At 41.3% G+C, this 24244-nt stretch overlaps 2 protein-coding genes across 2 annotated transcripts; one reads left to right on the top strand and one right to left on the bottom strand.

Annotated features, from left to right (window-relative positions):
• Nucleotides 1–657: 657 nt before the first annotated feature.
• LOC115687451 (uncharacterized) lies at nt 658–8377 on the bottom strand. The gene is made up of 12 exons (XM_030613036.2): nt 7871–8377; nt 7664–7749; nt 7361–7440; nt 6652–6707; nt 6214–6262; nt 5226–5372; nt 4877–4972; nt 3107–3220; nt 2850–2980; nt 2437–2678; nt 1529–2329; nt 658–1455 (listed from the first exon to the last, which is right to left on the bottom strand). Exons 1-12 carry the CDS (start codon nt 8254–8256, stop codon nt 1406–1408), a joined length of 2238 nt encoding a protein of 745 aa, XP_030468896.2. The 5' UTR covers nt 8257–8377; the 3' UTR covers nt 658–1405.
• Nucleotides 8378–9442: 1065 nt separating this feature from the next.
• Nucleotides 9443–24243, top strand: LOC115687436 (cell morphogenesis protein PAG1). The gene is made up of 17 exons (XM_030613001.2): nt 9443–9678; nt 10437–10555; nt 11879–11924; nt 12320–12392; nt 12523–12580; nt 13817–13912; nt 14634–14751; nt 14829–15095; nt 15519–15620; nt 15754–16111; nt 16203–16316; nt 17400–18031; nt 18128–18324; nt 19102–19324; nt 19691–19810; nt 20024–20791; nt 20949–24243. Exons 1-17 carry the CDS (start codon nt 9583–9585, stop codon nt 24021–24023), a joined length of 6462 nt encoding a protein of 2153 aa, XP_030468861.1. The 5' UTR covers nt 9443–9582; the 3' UTR covers nt 24024–24243.
• The last annotated feature ends 1 nt before the right edge of the window (nt 24244 follows it).

A 24244-nucleotide genomic window follows, 5' to 3' on the forward strand; every position in this document is an offset into this window, starting at 1 on the left:
TGGGGCATTGTAAACTACAGCTCTCGGTGAAACCGCTGGGAGAACATTTTCTGTTGATCTGTTCTGGCTGTTACCATATTTCCAGCTAATGCTCAGAGCGTGGAGTGTGACTTTGAAAGCCGGAATTCATTATGAGAACAAAGAGAGAGTCGCCGGAAAAAAAGTGTTTTAAGTCCCATTTTTGAGCCCGCGGGGATCGGGAAGTGGTCAGCCGTGCATGCAGTCAAAATTCAGCATGACCAGGCCAAGAGAACAAAATCTATGGCTGCTGATAAATTGCCAATTTCTCATTAACTATTTGCAAGTCTCATCCAAATTGACCGATTTTTGGCTAGTGCATGCTCTCGCACATATACCTTGCGGAGAAGCATGTATTTTAAAGGGCAACATCCATCACTGTGCCCAACTCTCATGGCTTTATGATTTTAGTCATACTATAAGTCTATAACCATTCATATTAGTTGCACTTTAAGATTGCAAATACATACCTGATCAAGTTTAAGATCAACTGCATGACATCCATAATTGATATTTATTTCATAATGCCTAGAAATAACCTGTCGCATCGCATTTGACTTTCGACATGGTTGCTCACAGCGATGAGCTCACCGGATCATTATTCGATAAGCATCCAGCATACCAAAGCTCGAACAAATATGGTAAGTAACTGAGAACATTTTCCACCCGCCAAATCGGGCAAGCATGTGGCAGTTCTTAAACACACATACATGCATGATACATGCAGCATTCCCTCATGAAAATTAACGTCGCCTTGTATTGTTTTCTCACTCAGTTAACGAGTTGGTACAGCAGACGCTGACCAGCCACTATAAACTTCCAATCCTTTAGAACACTACTTTGAGTTTTCTTACCACCACTATCTGTTCCTAAATATACTGCAGTTTAGTCTATAGAAAGGTCTAGCTACAGAACTGTCCATGTCACCATGGTATGCCTTGAGTTCATCCCAATTCCAACGGAAGAATCTGGAGAGTCTTAGGCATCTCAAGTTGCACTGCTCTATAATTGTTCATTCCAGTTAACTCCACCTAAATTCGCAATTCTTGCCAAATTATGTCTACTATCAGCTGTCATGTCTTTGTACCATCAACCTGCCTGCACCAGTACACGTCGCTATTTCTTGGAGTAGAAAGCATCATGCAAAGGCAGGGGGCAACTCTTCATCCATTTTACAACCATAAATAAGCACCACAATTCTCATTTTCCATCGGCAGGTTGAGTTTATGACCCCTTTTAGTTAGTAACTGCACAGCCATGATGATATTCAAAATTTAGCCAATGCTATCGCGAGATCCTTATGAATCCTAAATGCGTCTCCAAGCATATAAAGGTAAGCTGTGCTTCCAACATAAGTTCCAGACAGGGCAACCAAAAGCTGTATATCTCAGTAACCGTAACGATCATTCAATGAGGTCCGTCCATCACCTGATTGTCCTGCATTGGCAAATGTCTAGAAATTCAGGTTTTTCCAAATTGATATAATGAACTGGTAAGTAAAGAAGTGTACCTTCAGGAGGCACCCATGATTCATAATCCGAGCTAGCATTGAGAAAAGACGGCTTCTCGGGACCAAGAACTCGTTTAGGCTTTTTCACATCATTGCTGGACGGTTGTCCGCTAGACATATCTTCATTTCCTTCACCGTCCAATGAATAATGCCCTTTTTTATGTTTCAGTAACAATGCCACAGCATCCTCTACCGCAAGTTCAGATCCTCTAGCAGAAGAGCTAGAATGATCATTGGGTTTGTCTTCACTGCCTTCAGGTTTCCGCTTCCTAATAATGAGACCGCATGCACTTTCAATCCCTGAAGTGGACCTTGCGTGTGAATCATCACCAGCCAAAATTTTGCTCCTGTCTTTGTAACCAACAAATTGATCAGAATCAGGGATATCTGAAATTTCTGGCTCCTTGTGCGTTTCTCTTTCTTGAATATCATCTATGGCACCAAGCCACTGAGGCTTTACAACAGTATATGGAACAGCTTTTTCCTCCGCCTTATCCTCGAGGGTCTTCACATCTTCCAGCTTTTTGCTTGTTTTGGCATTTTGATTGATAGTTCGTTCAGATCTGGCGCCATTAGCTGACTTCCCCTGCTTATTTTTTTCTTTTGCTTCTGACGAAATATGCTTCTCAATAGGGGCCAAAGGATTATCAGAAGCAATAGATTTTGGTTCTTCCACTTTCAAATCTCTTCTTTTACTAGCTTCTCCTGTTGGATCAGCAAACTTCAAGAGATAGACTATCCGATCCAACTCAGACTGAAGCGAGGATATTTCCTTTTCGATATGCGTAGTTTTGTCAAGGACTGAAATAGAAACAGAGAACCGGCGACAAGGAAATAAGCAAGATGGTCTTAATCAAGTTGATCAAACAACAGTGCACTAAGAAACTTCCTTTAGTGAAATTACTTACTAAGCTGAGATGAAAGCCCAGACATGTAAGCATCAAGTGCATCTCCAGCTTCAGTTTCTGCTGCAGTATCTGATTCTATTTTCTTCTTCTCATTCAGAAGCAGCTCTTTCTTCTCTTCTATTTGTTTCCTGATTGCATCCCTCTTGTCAAGAAGAGTGTCTGCAGTTTCTATGGCTTGGCTTTGAGCAGTCTTAGGGACATTTGCTTTTTTCTTTGATCGGTCATAGTATTCATCGTCATCACTGAAAAAGAACCAAAAAAACATGCATTAAATTCGATGGTGCAGTCCCAGTTTTATTCCTTTGAAAGCTAATTATAGCCCCAGTTATCACTTGTTCTGGTTTTAATTCCCTTTTTACCAGCTAAATGGCAAATCTTCAAGTCAGAAAGAGAAGCTGGCAATTATGAGATACCTCAAATATTCGTCTTCGTCTTCAGTTGTTCCTTTGTTTGTGCCGTGGGATAACTTTCCTGTACGAGCGCCTAAACTCTCTCGTATGCTATCATTCAGGGTCTCTTCTAAGCTTTCAAGTTCTTCCAAGATCTACAGAAAAAGAAAATTGCAATGTCAATTCAAAGAAATGAAGGAAATATTTGCTTGCTAAATGACAAAAACTGAAAAATGATCACATCAAATTGAAAAGAACCAGACCAGTAATGTTTACATTACCTGAGTAATTCTCTGTTCATTACGAGCAATTTGAGTTTGTTGTCCTTGTGTTAGTCCGCCTTGAGAGATGTCTTTAGCACGAATAGCATCTATTTCTTTCTTCATGTGAGCAATCTACAGTTGAAAATAAATGGGGCAAGCAATCAGATTCACACATTACACAAGATAAAAAGCATTCCAAACTGTAGAGCTTAATATTTCAACAGTGACAACAATCTTTCTGTTGATCATATTTGATCTGCTAGCTACCACCAATTCTCAAAATCAAATGTCCAAACAAGAGTTGAAATTTATACACGTGTTTCGTTTGCTAGGAGTGAGTCGGGAAACTACACTGAAGCTAAGAATATTGAGGTTCTGTAATTTTCTTTTAAATCAAAAGCAAGATAGAATAAAAAAATGAGCAACCGCCAAGCAAATCATTTCGACAGTAGATGACTGTAACCATACTATATAACTCACACAGCACAGGATCAAAGATAATCAAGGATGCAGGCGAATCATTTTGACTATTGGATGGCCAAATCACATACTACGAAGCATATGGGTAAGCTTCACTAGTGGTCACTGAACTCCAGTCGATTTTGCAATCAGGTCAATGGATTTTGATCTCAATAACTCAATACACTAAACTTTCATTCTTTTTTCTTTTTTCAATTCATGCACTTTGATCACAATCCGGCCAATTCTCTAGCGACATACTAACATGGTGCCTCGTGACAATGACCAGACTTTGAGAAAATTGGTACATGTCTATCATGTAAGCAATTTGCCCGAATATTTGTAGTCAAAGTGCGTCAATTGCAAGAGTGAAACTTTAGTATACTAGGTAATAAAAATCAAAGTTTAGAAACCTGATTGCAAAATTCAACTAAAGTTTAGTGGCCATAGCAGAATTAACCCAATGCTTGCTCTACATATTTGATCACAGAATGACTTATATTCAGCTTGCACAACCTTCTAAGTGATGTAGGCCACATCGATCCTCTAGCTCCTTAGGCTCTAGTTGGTATCGAGTCCTCTATCGGATTTAAACTGTCTTACTTCTTTCCCCTACACAATGACCTTTTTCCCTGTCATAGAAAAACCATAGAACAAATTTTCCTTACCGCAATTTGGCCAAAAAATACATTTTCCAAAATACAACTTGAAGGATCCCACTCTTGAATTTAAGTTTTTGGATGTCACAAAGCATCACGCAGACCAAAAAATAAATGATGCTACCAAAAAATGACAAATAGCTATGTGATCTCTTCCAACAGAGTACACTTTAAGATCGAAAGCTGTGGTCATCTCAGAGTAGTTGATAATTTAAAAAAAAAAAAAACTAATCCCTCCTCTGATGATATTCTATAGCCTTTTCTCTTTCATGAAATGATCTCATATGCTTTCAAAGCATTTTTGCTCTCTAAAGGGTATTATAACCTGCTTCTCCTCGCTTGTGCTTTCTGGCTATGGTTCACTTTTAGTTTGGGCATGACCTTTATTACTTTAAACTGATCGCTCTTATTGTGCCTTGAGATTAGTGTTTAGAGGCTCTAAATTGATATAATGCATGCAAAATTCATAATGGACTAAAAAACCTGACTGATATTAGAAATTTAACGTCATGCTTCTAAAGCAATGGCATATGAACATTCCAAACACTAACAAAATTCATAATGGACTGAAAAACCTGACTGATAAGAAATTTAATGTCATGCTTCAAAAGCAGAGGCATATAAACATTCCCAACAATAACAAAATTCATAATGGACTAAAAACCCTGACCTTTTGAGTTCGTTTCAACACTTTTTCACGGGTTTTTTCCTGCTTCTCCGTGAGCTGCCCTTTGTAAGTTTGCCAAGTCACTTCCTCTGTATCATCCTGTCGCCCAGCTCATTTGTAAGTTCAATAATCAATCTTTTTTAGATTTCTAACAACAAAGCCTGAACTCAAACTTGATGAGAACTCAGGGAACCATTTGAACAACTCATCTGAATGCCATAATAAAAAACAGATTGAGCGCATTAGATAGAAGCACAAAAAACTGCATATCCTTCCATATTTTTCTGAAACTGCATATAGAAGGGCAAATAAGAGCTGCAAGCATCATAAGAAAAAGTAACTTCTCACAGACCTCCTCTTCTTCAACAGCATCCTCTCCCATGCCCCAGGAGATACCATCCGCAATATACACTTCCTCCTTTGCCCGTCGAAGAGATGCTTCCCTGTCTTGCATATCTTCTCGCATTTTCACATCTCTAATAACTTTCACGTCAGCCTCCTGTTAAAACGAGGAAAAAAATTTACACTTCCCAAGGGCATAACACAAAAACTGCATTACCACACTAACAGGAACCTCTATTCTCTGTTTTTGTGTAGTAAGGTTAAACAACAATAGTCATGAAGTTAAAAACGGACAATGTCAAGCGAATTAGAAAAGCTAAAGCTCGTTGAAGAAGGTATAAATGGATTAACCAAGTGTCCCTACTTTGTATTGATCTGGCATTTATATAAACATAAAATGGTCAGTTCCGCAGTCATTTGGAGCCAGCTCTGGCAGTGCGGACAAGCTACGTATTAAGTCTTCTTTTCCTGAATAATAATAATAATTCTTGGCAGGCATCACCAAGGATACTATCCGAAATAACTTCTTTTCTCCAGCACACTATTGGGCCCCATTGAACTTTTGTTCAGCTTCATAGGAGGCATACCTCTTTGCTGGGCCTAAAAGAAAAATTGAAAAGCTTCAAACAGTTCCAGATTGTAATGACGTTAGAACCCATCTGCCTCCTCCAATTGATTCATATACATTACATGTACACTTACTCAATTAGTTCAAAGTATTTCTCGCAGTGATTCTTCAGTCACATGTAATACCGATAACAAAATTACGCCTTTTTGGAATCCTGTATATTATTTTGATATCTCAAAATGTTCCGGCGGGTAGTGCTTTACCGAAGTTAATAATAAGAAAAATAAAAACTCTATCAGTATGACCATGGCACCAAAAGTAATAGAGAACAAACCTAGTAGCTTTCTTTCATTAATGTGCTATAGTGCTCAATTAGCGAAAGTCGTTAATCATATCAACGAAGGAAAAGTATAGAATTTGGAAATCTTACTGGTGGCATCAAGTCGCTTGGACCTTGGAATATGTACAGCCGTGAAGATCTGCACAAGCAAAGGAACAATAACGCTCATGATTGCGTCAAGCAAACACGAACATACACCTTAAGCATCAAGTGCCCTCTATTTTATGCTCCAGTATATCCATTTTCGTAAAGAAACGTGCCCTTTGTTATATCAATACACCTTGTCAAATGCAACTGAGGAGATTTGGCGTAAGGTAATCAGCTTAAAAGTAGATCTTATATGATATGTACATTCAGCAATAAATTATTGACACATACAAGACTTGAGATCAGTTCCTGATTATACTAATTATATCCACGGGTCCACCTGGCCTAGTTAGAACAAATGGTTCAGGCAACGAAGGCTAGGGGGAACATATAGAGATGGAAAATGATTGAAATTACAAGTAAAAAGATCGAGAAACTCACTGGCCAAATCGAATAACATCACCAACGTGCAAGTCCACGTATACTTTTTTCTTGACCTGTTTAAAGGCAAAAGAAAGACCTATTAAACAAAATTTGATAAGAATTGCTCCTATTGCCTAGTAGAAGCACGAAAATTTAAGTTTCTGCTGATGGTGAAAATTGATATTTCAAGAATATAAAACAGAGAAGTATCTGGAAACACCCATGAACAATTCAAAGTCTTTATCAGGTGGCTCTGAGAAACTTTGGGATCCGCAGAGCTACATCAAATAAAGGAAAGTTATGTACTCTAAAAAATTTCATACTGTCTTATCTCTTGACACGTCAGACTTTTGGTGAAATTCTTAGATACAACAGACAAAAAATATTTCGGCTGTTTTAAGATGAAACTTCCCACTATACATCACATAAACATACGATTCTTTTCGAAAATCGCTATGAATCAAATTACGGTTAATTCCTTCAGCAATTTCAAAGCAAAAAATTTATCGATAAAAACCATGGGATGCAATGCATACTTAAGAGAAGATATTATGCACTCTCTACAGCAGCAAATTGTCTCTTTTGTGAATAAACAATAAAACTGCACTTGAAGGGGGTCTTGAACCAGAGACATAAGGCATGCCATGTGCCTAGCAGCAATCCAACTTATGTACTGGTCGTGATCAATTGTCTGAATTAAGTAAAGAGTTACTTGCCACTATAGTACCTGGTTCTTGTTCACGAAGGTCCCGTGAGTACTCCCAATGTCAAATATATACGCATCTCCTTCCCCATTGAATTGCAGAACTAGCAAAAGAGGTGAAACCAAGCAGTCAGAAGAACACATCCTGAGCAAACATCTTTTAACAGCTCATTTACAAACTTAAGCCATAATTAAGGTCAGTCTTTAGCAATTCCTTTCTCCAATTGCCCTTAGCCAGCAAAAGATTCAAGATTCTTCAGCAGAACGGCATGGATGTGTCCACAAGAAATATTTTAGAGAAAACACAAAGAGGAATCGTCGCATTACCAGCATGGAATCGAGATACGGTGGGGTGCTCAAGCACGAAATCGCACAGATCTACCCGTCCAAACATGTACGCCCCCTTCTCGTGCCTAAAATCCCAAAGACGAACACATTTTGAATTCAGATGACGCGAAAAGAGCGTGGGGTAAATTGAAGGCTACTCGTAGGAACTCGCATCCACGACTCAAGGCACGACGCAAAGAGACTCACACGCTGAGCTGATCGATAATCGCGCCGTCCTTGAGCACTTCTAGGGAAAACTGGTGCCGAGGTGGCTCGCTCCACGGAGGGATCGCGTAAGGCACCGCGGCGCCCGGACGTTTCGCCGCGCGGCTCTCGGGCGCGGAGCCGTCGTCAGGATTCGAGGCGTCGGCGTCGGGGTCGTCGCTGGCGGCGGAGGAGGGTATAAGGTTTCGCGGAGGAGGCGGAGCCATCGGAGCGACCGAGGCGGAGGAGATCGTCGAGGCCGCGGCTGCGGCTGCTGCTGCTGCTTCTTCTTCTTCTTCCGGGAGAGTTTCGGGAGCTTCCGGTTCGGCGGGCGGGTCGGGCTCGAGCTGAGAGGCCCTCGGAGGCGGAGGACCCATGGCGGTCGTCATGGCGGTTGCGGCGAGAGAGAGAGAGAGAGAATTGGAGTGAGAAAGTGGCCGTGCGAGATGAGCAGGGCGGTCTGAAGCTTTGGTTGTGGCGACGGGAGACCGACGTCGGCCGACGGCGTCCGTAAAAATGAAAATGTGCTCGGACAAGATGTCGTCCGAGGTTTGCATGGACTAGAAGTGAGAAATATTTGTTCTTTTTCATGTGTATTTGTTTGGCGAAAAATACATAATATGAAAAATATATATTTTTAAAATAATTACTCAGATCCATTAAAATAATTAATCAATAAAAAAATATTTTTTTATCGACAACAATGTCATTATTATCCTCTCTCGCGCCTTTTAACACTTTATTGAGATGTGATTCATATTCCTTATTGACGAGAACGCATAAGGGTCTCGCTCTCCAGTGAACAAGCAAGGCTCGGAAGTTGCTCAGTGCGGGTCGTAGGAGGTCATGGCCTTGCGATGCTAGAGGGTTTTTGTAATTTGGGCCTATATTTTTTTGGCAGTTTAAACTTGAATCCATGAGTAGCTTACGAGTGATCTTTATACATTTTCTCTCTTGTAATTAAGAATTGTAACAAAGAAGTGGGAGGTTATTCTTGACGTAGCTCTAATTTAAGGGTGGACCGAAATAAAATCTTGTATTTTGATTTCTCTTTCTCACTTTTTATTCTCTATTTTATTGTGTTTGTACACCTAATCCTAACACCGCTCCGCGCCACTATCCTTCCCTCCACTTTTGCGCCTTCTCTCGAGTGTTCTGTATTACCCCCGTGACACCAGGTCATTTGAATACAGCGTTTCGTCCTCCCGCAAGAGGAAGTCATGTGTCTATCTCATGGTCGAGACTGTTCCTTTTTCGGAGTCGGGATGAGTCACAACAATTCGCGCGTAATTGATCGATCTGAAACGTAACTTATCGTCATACTCTTATAGCTTTGCACGATAACATCATAAACCCCCGAGAGTCGCATTTGTTTCGGGCACGAGGTGATGATAATACAACAAGGGTCTTCTTGAAATGTTTAGGATCTACAAAAATGTGCACGAATGTGAAAATTTGAATGTAAAGTAAAGAAGCATTTTGGGGAGCGATTATGTGAAAACACAAAAATCGAAACACCTGAGTAAAAATTAAACGAAATACATAAATAAATGTAATAAATGGAAAATAAAGTGAAACAACAGGGAACGAAACGAAAGCATAGGGGATGATTGACGGAGGAAGCTGGAAGCAATCGCGGAGTCGAGCAAAAGTCGAAGAGATGGAGGAGGAAGTGATTTGATTCGTAGCGACCCCCGAAAGAATCGCAGGAGAAGATGAAGGCAGGAAGCGCCGCGAAATTGATCGTCGACGCTCTCCTGCAGCGGTTCCTCCCGCTCGCTCGCCGTCGCATCGAAACTGCTCAAGCTCAGGTCAGTCACTGCTCCTCTTGCGCGCCCCCCCCCCCTCGCTCGCTCGCTCGATGCGTTCGGTTTGCCCGGTTCTTCGGGCTGAATGGGGTCCCGATTTGAATCGGAGATGGCGTTGTATTCGCCGTGACCGATGGGGGGGTACGGAAGCTTGCAGTATTCGTCAAAATGCCGGCGTGATGCGGCCGAAGCTGTTAGGTGTCGAGAAGTGAACCGGTTGCGGAATCGTAGGGCTTTGTCGGAAGTTTAGGTCGTAGAGAATGTCTGTTGAACTGTTAAGGAAGGGGACTTGTCGAGTGAGAAAGGTGTTGTGGAAGGCCTTATTGATGAGGGACAAAGGTGAAGTATTTGGCAAATTGTGGGTTTTAGGTCTCGGTCTCTCTTGGGTGGCGTAATAGAGGTCCCTTTTCTCTGCTAGTTGTTCGTGTGCCTCAAGGTGAGGCGGTATAAGATGGGATCCTTAGGCATAAATGCGGGTGAAACGAGCGACGGCTGCCTGGTTTTTGCAAGAGTGTTAAACTGGTTCGTCTAGCTATAGCTGATTACGGCGAGCTGAGTTCATTTGTTTGGATTGATGCGGGCACCATTATCTCCGAGGCGCATGCTGATAGACGGAATTTCCTGCTGTAGCACTACTGGCTTTCTCTGTCATCCTCTTTTGACCATGGGGAATGGATTTTCTTCCAACAGCATAACGGCATTAGCTGCCGAACGTTTAGGTTTGATGGTATGTTGAGTTTTCTCGTAATTTGTATTCACAGGATGGGCAGTACCTTCGACCATCAGATCCAGCCTATGAACAAGTACTCGATTCATTGGCTATGGTTGCACGGCATACGCCTATACCTCTTCTGGAAGCCCTTCTTAGATGGAGAGAAAGGTACCTTCTCATTTCTTCGTCAAGATAATTGACCGCGTTTGCAAATGCATTATGAGATGTCTTTAGGGACCTAGCGTGTGAATATTGTTAGTGTCCGTGTCTTCATGACTTCATAGACATCGGGTGACTGAATTTTGACTGATCACATGCAAAGACTCTAATTGTTTCTCTTAATATAAATTATCTTTAAAAATGAACGTCATCCTATCCAAGATGAAGAATGAATTTGAGTATTAGTATTATGTGTGTGCTTGTTGTTCCATCTAGAAAACTATTGAGCAAACCCGTGTCCTGTTACAATCAAATATACTTTGGGTGCAGCCTTTTTGAACAAAAGACGGGATCATCCGTTGATGCAAGCTGAAGTCCACCCAATAGACTAATCAGCCATTTTCTATGGGCTTCGCTGCACCTCTCTCTCTATTTCTGCTTTTCGTTTATGTCTAGATGGTGTCACAGAGATTCGATGTATTTTTATCTGAAACCTGTTTCTCTTAAATCAGTTGAATTTTGAAACAGAAAGAATGAAATGTAAAAAAACATTATTCCAGTCTACTTCTTTTCTCTCTTCTTGTTACAAGCCACTATTGTTGCTTCTTTGATAATTGAGCCACCATCTTTATGATTATTGTCGTCCGCTTGTCCTTTACCTAGTCCAGCAAGTGGGGCTTGTTTTTGGGTAGGCAGATTAACGCTGGACCAGCTGATCTGAGCGCATGCTTGTTGCCGTTGTGGCAAATAATTTACTGAAAGTAATTTACACGTGCCCTTTCAAGAAAGTGTTCATTTGTAGTTGGTGGGACTGACATCCATGTCCTCTTAGGAGTGATGCCACGCCTTTGCCGACTCATTTTGAGCGAAGTTTCTGTCAACTTTTGCATTAAATTATATATAGTGAGAATTTTTCTTGATGAACTTGCTAAAAAAACCCTGGGTTTAACTGTTTGAATAGGTTAAACCACATACTGATTGGCCATCTGGTATGAACACCAGGACACTTTCAAAACACTGTGTCGAGAGGAATTGCAGACATGTCATACCAAGTTTGCGTTGTGCTTAGTTGGAAGTTTCATTTTTTTTTTGTGTGTTCAGCCAAGTCAAAGCTAGTACATCTTTATTCTGTGTCATATGTCATTGAAAGTTGTAAGGGTAGCTATATTGTGAATGATAGTTCAAAGAGATTATCAATCTCCTTGAGGTGTTATAGTAGCAAACTTAGAAAGGTTAAGAACTTGTCACTTTTTTCATATGCTGTGATATGGGTGAAATAAACATTTTCGTTATCTTATTGCTTATTATACTCTTTCTGGATTTCTTTTTCAGTGAGTCCCCAAAAGGTGCGAATGATGCATCTACTTTCCAGAGGAAGGTATTGCTTCTATTTTTGACATTTCAAAATCATTTGTGACTAATTACCGTTTTTCCCTACAAAAAGGATTTTGTTGCATGTGATTCTATGTGTGCTTGTGCATGCTCATGGACATGCATGCTAGTGCACTTGCTTGTCTTTGCACATGCATGGCTTCTCTAAATATCACAGTTTAAGAACGAATATATGTCTCTTTCTGAAATTTGATTGGTTGATGGATTATCTCAACAAATGTGATACTCAACTTCAAACTGCCTTTGCATTGGACAATACCTTGTAATGCGTGAAAACAATACTGAAATACTACAAGTTCGTGTTCCCTATCTTCAACACTTATGTGTATTAATGCCACCGTCTTGAGTTTTGTGATGACTGCGTAATACTTTCTCCTTCAGCTTGCAGTGGAATGCATCTTTTGCTCGGCATGTATTCGGTTTGTAGAATGCTGTCCTCAGGAGGGACTCACAGGTTTTGTCACTCTTTCAATTTCTATTTTGGTTGTGATGGTGTAACAAATTGCTTATGTGTCACTATATCGTTGTTTGTATTGTTGCTCTTTTGCTAACGAACTAATTTGGTGGAATTGTTTTCATGGCAGAAAAGCTTTGGAAGGGGCTTGAAAACTTTGTTTTTGATTGGCTAATTAATGCCGACAGGTGAGGCTTCGCTGTAATGTTTATATTAAGGAACTATGACAATTATAGGCGCCCCCATCTTGTAGAAGACCATCTCAATTTAGAGACTTCGATTACTGATGTGCAGATGATGCTTTCTGGACCTTTGACCTAGGTTTACATCTTACTTTCTGTATAAACTTTGTATCATGAAAATGTGCAAATTGAGGCAGCAATTTTCTGGTGAAAAATATGGTTTGTATTATTAATGTGAGCACAAATCGTGATGATTTCAATCTGTTGTTTTAGGCAAGATCTACTATGAGTGTAAATTTTGTCTTTCCAGTTTTCTTTTCAAATCAAACTGAGCCAAAAGTTTTAATTTGGATAGTTCCAAACTCAGAACGAGAAACCGACTGAAATATCAACTGTTGAACCGATTGACTTGTAGCAGTTTGACTTGTTTAATGGTTGAGCCTTTGTTTCTCTCTCCTTTTAATCTTGTTTTGAAGTTTCTTTCTTTGGCCGAAAGGCAAAAGAAGTTATATTGAGAGAGAGAGAGAGAGAGAGAGAGAGAGAGTGGAGCGCGGAGAAAGGGGTTGGAAATGATTTGCAAGTTAGACTGAGGAGTTAGTCTGGTTTGTTGAAGATGAATGGAATTAAGGTTTTCTGATTTGAGGAAGACAAGATTGGAGTTTGCATGTGAAAGTGAGAATCGAGAGGTGTCAGAGCGCCCATTAGGTTTCTTTGGCAGTGTAAATTTATACTAGTTGTTTGTTGCAAGTTGGAGTGATAAAGTGCATGTATGGAAAATGGTAAAAAAACACAAAAATGTTGACCTGAAAAAAGAAGAAGGGGGGAAGTGAATTTAATAGGTATGGTGAAATTTTGTGATTTCAAATCCATTCTAGCGACTTCCTATGAGACTACTCTAAATTCAATGGCCACTTAGTCTTTACTTCAGTTCAACTTTGGCTTTTCATTCTTAACTGATGCAGACAAATTGTGTCAGTTTTCCTTATTAGCCGCCAAGTGTTTAATTAACAATCCCATCTTCAAGCTTTTGTTTTGTTTGATTGCGTATTGAATAGCCACGACTTTAATTTGATTGGCATGGTTAGGCAGCATCATGCCTGCAACATGCATATATAGCCATGACATCCAGCAAGCAGACTAACTTATGTATTGCAGGTTTATTTTTTATGTTGTCTTTTGAACAGCTTTTGATTTAGTGCTTGTTGCTTTTCTATCTATGAGTTGACTAAACTGCTATTCCAGGGTGGTAAGCCAGGTTGAGTATCCCTCATTAGTTGATTTGCGCGGGCTTCTTCTTGACTTGGTAGCTCAGCTTTTAGGTGCCTTATCTCGGATCAGGTATAATTTGTTATAAATAATGCTTTATTCTTCCCTTGCTTGGTAGAAGTGGATGAGCTGGTTCTTGAGAAAGCAGTTGTTTCCTTTTCTTTTTCTTAGTTTGGTTTTGTTACCTTTGGTTGGATGAGAGGGCAAGAAGATGGGTTTTCATAGGATGGTTACAGATTGTCATCACTCGAAGGTCCTAGGTGCAAACTTCTGGTAAATGAGATATGTACCTTTTGTTTTACCTGCTATGGAGTTGGCAGGTCCATCTCCAAGTTGTGCACAATTTATGAATGTTGTTTGTGCTAATTGGCAATCTCTTTTGCCGGACAAAGTCAATTCCATCGTCAACAAAATCGTCATGTTTTTTTTCTTCTCATTAGTATAATCATTATTATGAAAGTTCCTGTAAGAGAGAGGGGGTTCTTCTGCTGAGTAGGTTCTCTATAGATTTCTGTCCTTCTCGCTTTTTCTACCTTGGCTTTATTTGGATGCTGTTGTAGTCCAGTGTGGAAAATGGCATCTGGGTTCTGATAGTTTGGAAAGAAAAAAGAAAAAGGAGAAGAAGAATGAGAGCTTTCAGCTGTTGGTGGAATGTCTGTATATATCAGTCTGTTAAGTATATCCCATATTGCAACGACGACAATAGTGTGCTGGTCAACTGCTGAATGCTCAGTTATGTAACTGAATAGTCAAACTCTTCCAACAACATAGTTCTTTCTCATTGATTTCACAGATTCAGTTCCGTCACTGAGCGCTTTTTTGATGAACTCAAGACTCGTTCTATCGATAGCAATGTTGCTCGAAATGAAACTCTTTGTATTATAAATGGCATGCGCTACTTGAAACTTGGGGTAAGTGGCATATCCATTTATTTTTCTTCCTCTCAGTGAATATCAGTGTTGGAATTTTTTAACAGAGTGGATGCCAGGTTAAAACTGAGGGAGGATTGAATGCATCGGCATCGTTTGTGGCAAAGGCCAACCCTCTCATACGGGCTCCTCATAAACGGAAAAGCGAGCTTCATCATGCACTGTGCAATATGCTTTCAAACATCCTAGCCCCACTTGCCGATGGTGGGAAAAGCCAGTGGCCTCCATCAGGTGTGGAGCCTGCTCTTACATTGTGGTATGAAGCTGTTGGCCGTATAAGAGGGCAGCTTATGCAATGGATGGACAAGCAAAGCAAACACATTGCGGTAAGTGACTTTCTATCAAATTTTACTCTTTAGTGAGATTCATATTTTTTGCCATTTGTTAACCCATAGAGAGAAACTTCTATTTCTGGAATTTCTATCTCCAAAAGTATTGACAGCCTTCATCATGTATTTACGCAATTTATCACACCAACGTGTGCAGCATGAATGCCAGAACTTTCAAGATTCTTTTGTCACCAACTAAAGGACTTTGAAATGCCAGAGTGGAAGATTAACTCATCAAGTTCCTTGAAATTTATGTATTTTGCATGGAGACTTTTATAAAATTTCTACCATGTGAATATTTTACTTCGCAAGTTTTATTTTTTTAGTTCTCCTCGATTCACATACCTTCTTGCATCTCTCTGACTCTCTGAATCTTAATGATTTCTATTATATCGACTCTTACAATGTTCTTTTGACTAGGTTGGTTACCCATTGGTAACTCTTCTTCTCTGCCTTGGAGATCCTCAAACCTTCAACAGCGGCTTAAGTTCTCACATGGAACAACTCTACAAGCTTCTCAGAGTAAGTCCTGTCAGTTGTCAGTCGACTGACAAGAGAGAAACATGGATGAGATGTTCTGATGTCGAGCTGTAGATTATAGATAGTGTTTGCCTTTTATTGCATATTTACTCATATTTTATCGGCATTACTGCAGGACAAAAATCATAGATTCATGGCCCTGGACTGTCTTCATCGAGTAATGAGGTTTTACTTGAGTGTTTATGCATCTAGCCATGCCCAAAATCGCAGATGGGACTACTTGGATAGCGTGACCTCTCAACTTTTGACAGTTCTGAGGAAAGGATTGCTCACTCAGGATGTGCAACATGATAAGCTTGTTGAATTCTGTGTGACAATGGCAGAGCATAACCTTGATTTTGCCATGAATCACATGGTGTTAGAGTTGCTTAAGCAAGATAGCCCAAGTGAAGCGAAGGTGATTGGCCTCAGAGCTCTGCTCTCCATTGTGATGACTCCTTCAAGCCAGCACTTCGGCCCGGAGATATTCAAAGGTCGGCTAGCTTGTCAGTTAGCCTGTTGTTCATTCCAAAGGTTGACTTTGACCATTTAACTGAACATGTTTGACATTTGTTGCATTAGCAGGTCACGACATTGGCCACTACATTCCAAAAGTTAAAGCTGCCATTGAGCTGATAGTGAGGTCTTGCCATCGGATTTACAGTCAGGCTCTTCTAACTTCCTCAAGGACCGCAATTGGTATTAATTTCTATAAAAGTTCCATCAAAAAGTCTAAAACAAGTATAGTGATTGCTTCCTTGAATTTTGACCTCAAAGAGGGCTAGCATTTTTCAACTTCACTATGAACATAGCCAGAATGGATCTCTAAGAATGTTTGTTGAGTGGATCTCCTTATAACAATAATCAGAAAAGTGATCATTTTCTTATGGTTTATCTATGTGTTGCTCGTATAATAGAATAAACTGTGTACATTTGTCTCGTAAGCTTGTGGCACCTGGTTTGACTTAAATTAGTTCCGTTCCTCCCATACGCTCGATTGCTTAGTGGCATTTTGTTCCAGTTGTAAGCCACTACAAATTGAGCTTTATAAAAATTGGAAAGAATTTAATGTGCACTGGCCTGTTAAATTGCATGGAGTTTCATAAACATCTGAGAATTTATTTGCTGAAAAAACACACACAATCATGCTGATCTATAAATCACGGCCTATGAACATAGTGATCCATTTTTTTTCTTATGGAGGATTCTGTTTATGATCTGTATTAACTTGAAGATGCAGTCAACACCACTTTTCTTAACCAAGGAGTTGCTTACTGGTGGATCTGATTAGAGTATACAAAAGAAAGTATTAACTGTTATTGCTGTTGGACAAAATGGTTGAATCACGTTCTGTGTGTATAAGGAGTGCAAATAACTTATTTGTTAAATATAAAGACATTACCTGAGAATAGGCTTGACCTTCATGACCTGCTTGGCAGCCATTCCGCATGAGAAAAAAGAGCTGTTTAAAGCAAACGCCTTTAGCCGTCTTTTGATGTTTTTTCTGAGACTGGTAGTCTTGGAAACTTAAATCGGCCCTTCTGATAGCAAATCCAGGAATGGTGATTGATGTAAGGTTGCTTGAAACAATGTTTGAAAGCAGCTGTGTGAAATACTTGAAAGTTCCGGAGTGCAACAGCTTCTTCTCTCCATAAATTTGGGACCTTTCATATGTGGTGGTGTCTTATTGATTAAATAATTTCCAGGATCAATATCCAAATTTACTTACTATTCATTACTTCTCTGCTGAAACACTTCGATTGACGCATTCTGCTACTCTAGATGCTGTGACCAAAGACAAGGCTCAAGGATCTCTCTTCAGGTCAGTGCTGAAGTGCATACCCTATCTGATCGAAGAAGTTGGCCGAAGTGACAAAATAACCGAAATAATACCTCAACATGGCATAAGTATAGATCCTGGTGTTCGTGAGGAAGCAGTACAAGTACTGAATCGGATTGTGAGGTATCTTCCCCATCGTCGTTTCGCAGTTATGAGAGGGATGGCCAACTTTATTCTGCGACTTCCTGATGAGTTCCCACTACTCATTCAGACTTCATTGGGGCGCCTATTAGAACTCATGCGTTTTTGGCGAGCTTGTTTATCTGAAAATAGGGTTGACTCCAATGTGGAAGAGGTGAAGAGTGTCGATCGGGCATATGAGGGATTCAAGAGGCCTTCTTTCCATCATTCAGCTGAGAAAATAGAGTTTCATGCTTCAGAGATAGATGCTGTGGGTCTTATCTTTCTCAGTTCTGTTGACAGCCAGATTAGACACACCGCACTGGAGTTGTTGCGTTGTGTTCGTGCCTTGAGGAATGATATAAGAAACCTTTCAGCACGTGAACACTCAGAGGACTATTTTGTCAGTGAAGCCCAGCCTATTTTTATAATCGATGTCCTCGAAGAACATGGGGTGGGCAATGACTTTCATCAACTCTTTCTCAAATTTTTGCATGGGGATTAGTGTGTGAATTGCAATGTTCTTACTATTTATCAGCTGTCCTTACAGGATGAAATTGTTCAGAGCTGCTATTGGGATTCTGGGCGTCCTTTTGATTTGAGACGAGAATCTGATGTCATTCCTCCTGATGTGACGCTTCAGTCAATAATATTCGACAGCCCTGATAAGAATAGGTGGGCTCGGTGTCTGAGTGAGCTTATAAAGTATGCTGCCGAGCTATGTCCTAGCTCTGTTCAAGAAGCAAAGTAAGTTAATCATGTCGGCTGACGTTAATTTTATCCTCCTAACCACTGGAACAAATGCTATCTGACATCTCCCTTTGCTCGATAATCGATATTTGTCTGTTAGCCTTGATGTAAGCATAAAGGATGCTAGCTCGTCAGAAAACCTTGGTCCATTGGTTGGGATGCTATACTGTCCGAAGTTGAGAGGCGGCATGGAACATAAATTAAATTACGATTGCGAGCCTAATCAAGCAGTGTCTAGCCAAAAGGAGGGGGTGCTCTCCAGTCCCATAAGCCCTCATATTTTCTGCAAAATTGTCTAGAACAAAGGGCAATCAAGTTATAACCAAAACTGACCAAAGGCATGGCAGAGTGTGTGACCAATCTGATAATGGAGAAGTTTCTTGTTGAGATATCATTCTGTTAGCAGGGAGGAGAGAGATGTAACATGAGTTATCAAATGTTACTGGTGATGGCTCCATTGTACAATATCTCAGAAGCCATGTTTCCAGAGCTGTACTTCAGTCTGCTTTTGTTTGCCTAGGAGTATAGGATCTCTAATATTTTTGAGTGAACTGTCCTGTGCCCCTTCATCCATCAGTTTACTGTGGCAAATCTTTATAGTCTATCAGAGTGTGAAAGCTAATGTACAAGTTGCAACTTATAGAAGCTATGACTTTAACAGCCCCTTATAATGTTTACAATCTCAGATTTACTTATTCACTGTGATCTCTGATTTGTGCATCTTGGAAAAGGGTGCCTTTGATTAAAAGACCTTAATGGCAACTACTTATGTAGGGTGGAGGTCACGCAACGCCTTGCTCATATTACACCAGTTGAGTTAGGTGGAAAGGCGACACAGGCACAAGATATGGAGAATAAACTGGATCAATGGCTTATGTACGCAATGTTTCTATGTTCGTGTCCGCCAGATGGTAGAGAAGCTGGTGGCTTGGCTGTAAACAAAGATCTCTACCATCTGATTTTCTCCTCATTAAAATCTGGATCAGAGGCCTACACGGTAAGTACACGGATATCTCTGCAATCTTGAAAATTCTAGTGCATATTTATGCAGATATTTCCTTACATTATTTCGTGAGGGTTCTACATGAAGTTCCTCATAATGTCAACATCCTGGGTGGACTAGCTGTTTTTAAATGTGGAATGCACAAACTGTGTCAAAAGTTGATGGATATTTGTGAAGATGATGTGTGATGACAGTCTTAGTCTAGTTTGATGGATATGCTACTTGTGGATCAGTTTTAATTGCCTTTTATCAGAATATAAAACTGCGCCATTTCTTTTTCTTCTATGGCATATTCTATTGACATGGGGTTAATTGCTGTGCTTTCAGCTAAGTGTTTTTTCTTCCGTCTGTTTGGTGTAGCATGCAGCTACCATGGCACTCGGTCACTCACATCTGGAAGCGTGTGAAATCATGTTTGGTGAACTTTCATCTTTTATTGATGAGATTTCAATGGAAACGGAGGGAAAACCAAAGTGGAAGGTACTTGAATTTCCGGCATATTATATCTTTATCTGTGACTTTTGGATAGCAAGAACGTACTTGCCATCATGTTCAGTTTTATCTCTCACAAGGTCAAGTGATGCACGCAGGAGTATTGTCCATAATTAGGAAGTCAATTTTGTAATTTTCTATATATTCTGACCTTTAAATGAAAGTTAATTGTGGGTTATTTTTCATTTTTCTGGTTAACAGTCTCAAAAAGCTCGGCGAGAGGAACTCCGCATTCACATTGCTAATATATATCGGACAGTTGCTGAGAGTATCTGGCCTGGCATGTTGGTCCGTAAACCTGCCTTCCGTCTCCACTATCTGAAGTTCATTGATGAGACAATGAAGCACAACACTTCAGCACCTCCTGAAAGTTTCCCTGAGATTCAACCTCTCCGTTATGCACTTGCTTCTATTCTAAAAACGCTTGCCCCTGAATTTGTTGAATCAAAGTCTGAAAGGTTCGATCTTAGAACCAGGAAGAAACTATTTGATCTGCTTCTCTCATGGTGTGATGATGCAGTGAGCACATGGAGTCAGGATGGTGTTACTGACCATCGTCGTGAGGTTGAGCGGTACAAGTCCTCGCAGCATTCTCGGTCAAAGGATTCTGTAGATAAACTTTCTTTTGATAGAGAAGTTAGCGAACAGGTGGAGGCAATCCAGTGGGCCTCGATGAATGCTATGGCTTCACTTCTATATGGGCCTTGCTTTGATGACAATGCAAGAAAAATGAGTGGCAGAGTGATCTCTTGGATCAATAGTTTATTTATGGAACCAAGTGCGAGAGCTCCTTTTGGTTACTCACCGGCTGATCCACGAACTCCCTCTTATTCCAAGTACACAGGAGAAGGTGGGCGGGGAACTGCTGCTCGTAACAGAGGTGGTCATCTTCGTGCTTCACTGGCAAAGTTGGCCTTAAAGAACCTGCTTCTCACCAATTTGGACCTGTTTCTTGCATGCATTGATCAGGTAATGTCTTTCACACACTCTTCTACACCAATCTGGACCTGTTTACAGCTGTATACTGTAACACACTAGGCTCAATGGGCTATTTTAAAAACTGCCTCTAGCTGGCATGGCATAGTCATCTCCTCTTGGAACTCACATAGGTTTACCTTTTCTGCAGTGCTACTATTCAGATCCTACCATTGCTGACGGATACTTCAGCGTGTTGGCTGAGGTCTACATGCGGCAAGAAATACCAAAATGTGAAATCCAGCGACTCTTGAGCCTTATCCTGTACAAGGTGGTTGATCCATCTAGGCAAATTCGTGATGAAGCGCTTCAGATGCTAGAGACGCTTTCAGACCGTGAGTGGGCAGAGGATGGCATTGATGGTTCGGGAAGCTACCGAGCTGCTGTTGTTGGAAATCTCCCTGATTCCTACCAACAGTTTCAGTACAAGTTGTCATGCAAGTTGGCTAAAGATCATCCTGAACTAAGTCAGCTTCTGTGTGAGGAAATTATGCAGAGACAACTTGATGCGGTTGATATTATAGCACAGCATCAGGTCCTGACATGCATGGCTCCATGGATTGAGAATCTCAATTTCTGGAAACTCAAAGAGTCTGGTTGGAGTGAAAGATTGTTGAAAAGTCTTTACTACGTGACATGGCGGCACGGTGACCAATTTCCAGATGAGATTGAGAAGCTGTGGAGGACTATTGCTAGCAAGCCTAGGAACATTAGCCCAGTTCTAGATTTCCTGATAACAAAAGGGATCGAAGATTGCGATTCAAATGCATCTACAGAAATTAGTGGTGCATTTGCTACGTATTTCTCTGTTGCAAAGCGAGTAAGTTTATACTTGGCTCGCATATGTCCACAGCGGACAATCGATCACTTAGTTTTCCAGTTGTCTCAGAGGATGCTGGAAGATAGTATTGAACCTGTTCTGCCAGGTGGAAATAAGGGCGATGCAGGTGGAAACTTTTTATTGGAATTCTCTCAGGGTCCTCCAGCAGCCCAGGTTGCAGCTTTAGTGGACAGCCAACCACACATGTCACCGCTGCTTGTTCGAGGTTCCCTTGACGGTCCACTTCGGAATACAAGTGGCAGCCTGAGCTGGAGAACAGCAGCTGTGACTGGAAGAAGTGTATCAGGCCCACTTAGCCCAATGCCTCCTGAGCTGAGCATAGTTCCAGTAACTGCAGGACGATCAGGTCAGCTGCTTCCTGCTCTGGTGAACATGTCAGGGCCATTAATTGGGGTCAGAAGTTCAACTGGAAGTATGAGAAGCCGCCATGTTTCTCGAGATAGTGGGGACTACCTGATCGATACTCCAAACTCTGGAGAAGAGGGGATTCATTCTGGTGTTGCAGGGCATCCCGTAAATGCAAAAGAACTGCGATCGGCATTGCAAGGGCATCAGCAACATTCACTCACCCATGCAGATATAGCATTGATTCTGCTTGCAGAAATCGCATATGAAAATGATGAAGACTTCCGTGAGCACCTTCCTCTGCTATTTCATGTCACGTTTGTGTCGATGGATAGTTCAGAAGATATTGTGCTGGAGCACTGCCAACACTTGCTTGTTAATTTGTTGTACTCGCTTGCTGGACGCCACTTGGAGTTATATGAAGTTGAAAATAGTGATGGAGAGAACAAACAGCAGGTCGTGAGCCTGATCAAATATGTCCAGTCAAAGCGTGGGAGCATGATGTGGGAAAATGAGGATCCCACAGTTACTAGAACTGAGCTTCCAAGCGCAGCTCTTCTATCTTCCCTAGTTCAGAGCATGGTTGATGCAATCTTTTTTCAAGGAGATTTACGTGAAACTTGGGGGACCGAGGCACTTAAATGGGCGATGGAGTGCACCTCAAGACACCTTGCATGTCGCTCCCACCAGATTTACCGTGCACTTCGACCCACCGTTACCAGTGATACATGTGTATCACTCCTCCGCTGCCTTCACAGATGCTTAGGAAACCCGGTGCCTCCAGTTCTGGGTTTTGTTATGGAAATTCTCTTGACATTGCAAGTCATGGTGGAGAACATGGAGCCAGAGAAGTTAATACTTTATCCTCAACTCTTTTGGGGGTGTGTGGCGATGATGCACACAGATTTTGTTCATGTGTACTGTCAGGTACTTGAGCTCTTCTCCCGTATAATCGATCGCTTATCGTTTCGAGATAGAACAACAGAAAATGTACTCCTCTCAAGCATGCCCAGAGATGAGCTTGATGCCTCTGGTAGTGACATGGGAGAATTTCAGCGGATGGATTCCAGAAGTGCCTCTGAAATTCCGCCATCCAGTGGGAACCTGCCAGTTTTTGAAGGGGTTCAGCCTCTCGTGCTAAAAGGACTCATGTCGACTGTTAGTCACGGCGTCTCTATCGATGTCCTCTCACGGATCACCGTGCATTCCTGTGACTCAATTTTTGGGGATGCAGAGACAAGACTCTTGATGCATATCACGTGCTTACTCCCATGGCTCTGCTTGCAGCTGAGCAATGATCTAGTGGTGGGTCCTGCTTCTCCGCTCCAGCAGCAGTATCAGAAGGCTTGCTCGGTTGCGGCCAACATATCTATCTGGTGTCAAGCAAAATCGTTGGAAGACTTAGCTACGGTATTTATGGCTTACTCCCAGGGTGAGATCAAGAGTGTCGATAACCTCCTTGCCTGTGTGTCGCCGCTTCTGTGCAACGAGTGGTTTCCAAAGCACTCTGCTCTTGCTTTTGGGCACTTGCTCCGGTTATTAGAGAAGGGGCCAGTAGAGTACCAGCGCGTGTTGCTTCTCATGCTTAAGGCATTGCTTCAGCATACTCCCATGGACGCTGCCCAGAGTCCACACATGTATGCGATAGTGTCCCAGTTGGTGGAGAGCACATTGTGTTGGGAGGCGCAGAGTGTTCTGGAAGCCCTCTTGCAGAGCTGTAGCTCCTTGACAGGTTCCCATCCACAAGATCCAGGGTTATTGTCCGAGAATGGCCTCGGGAGTGATGATAAACTTTTAGCTCCTCAAATGTCCTTCAAGGCGAGGAGTGGACCTCTTCAATTCCCCATGGGGTCTGCATTTGGGGCAGGTCTGAGTATGGCCTCGCAAGGAGGATCGACTGAACCAGGTTTGCCACCGAGGGAGGTAGCTTTGAGGAATACACGCTTGATCCTTGGGCGGGTGCTTGATAACTGTGCTCTTGGACGGAGGAGGGATTATAGAAGACTTGTACCATTTGTTGCTAATTTTGGTAATCCGTAGTGACTTGCAGTCTCTTAACAGTTCAGACAGACACCATTCCATACATATTTATCATGTTAGTTACATGTACAGTGTTGTATATAGTCATTGTAAGCGATGAGTAGATGTCCAGGCTTGTAATGTGTTGGGGTAATTGCACAAGAAGCTTTAAAACTTATGTATCAATTCAATTGATTTTGCTCGCTCTAATAAGTTAAAGAGGATCAAGTACTTCCTGCAAC

The sequence above is a fragment of the Syzygium oleosum genome, unplaced genomic scaffold (assembly GCF_021117445.2).
Source record: "Syzygium oleosum isolate NSW1041296 unplaced genomic scaffold, Sole_v2.1 Sole_v2.08, whole genome shotgun sequence".
Lineage (NCBI taxonomy): Eukaryota > Viridiplantae > Streptophyta > Magnoliopsida > Myrtales > Myrtaceae > Syzygium > Syzygium oleosum.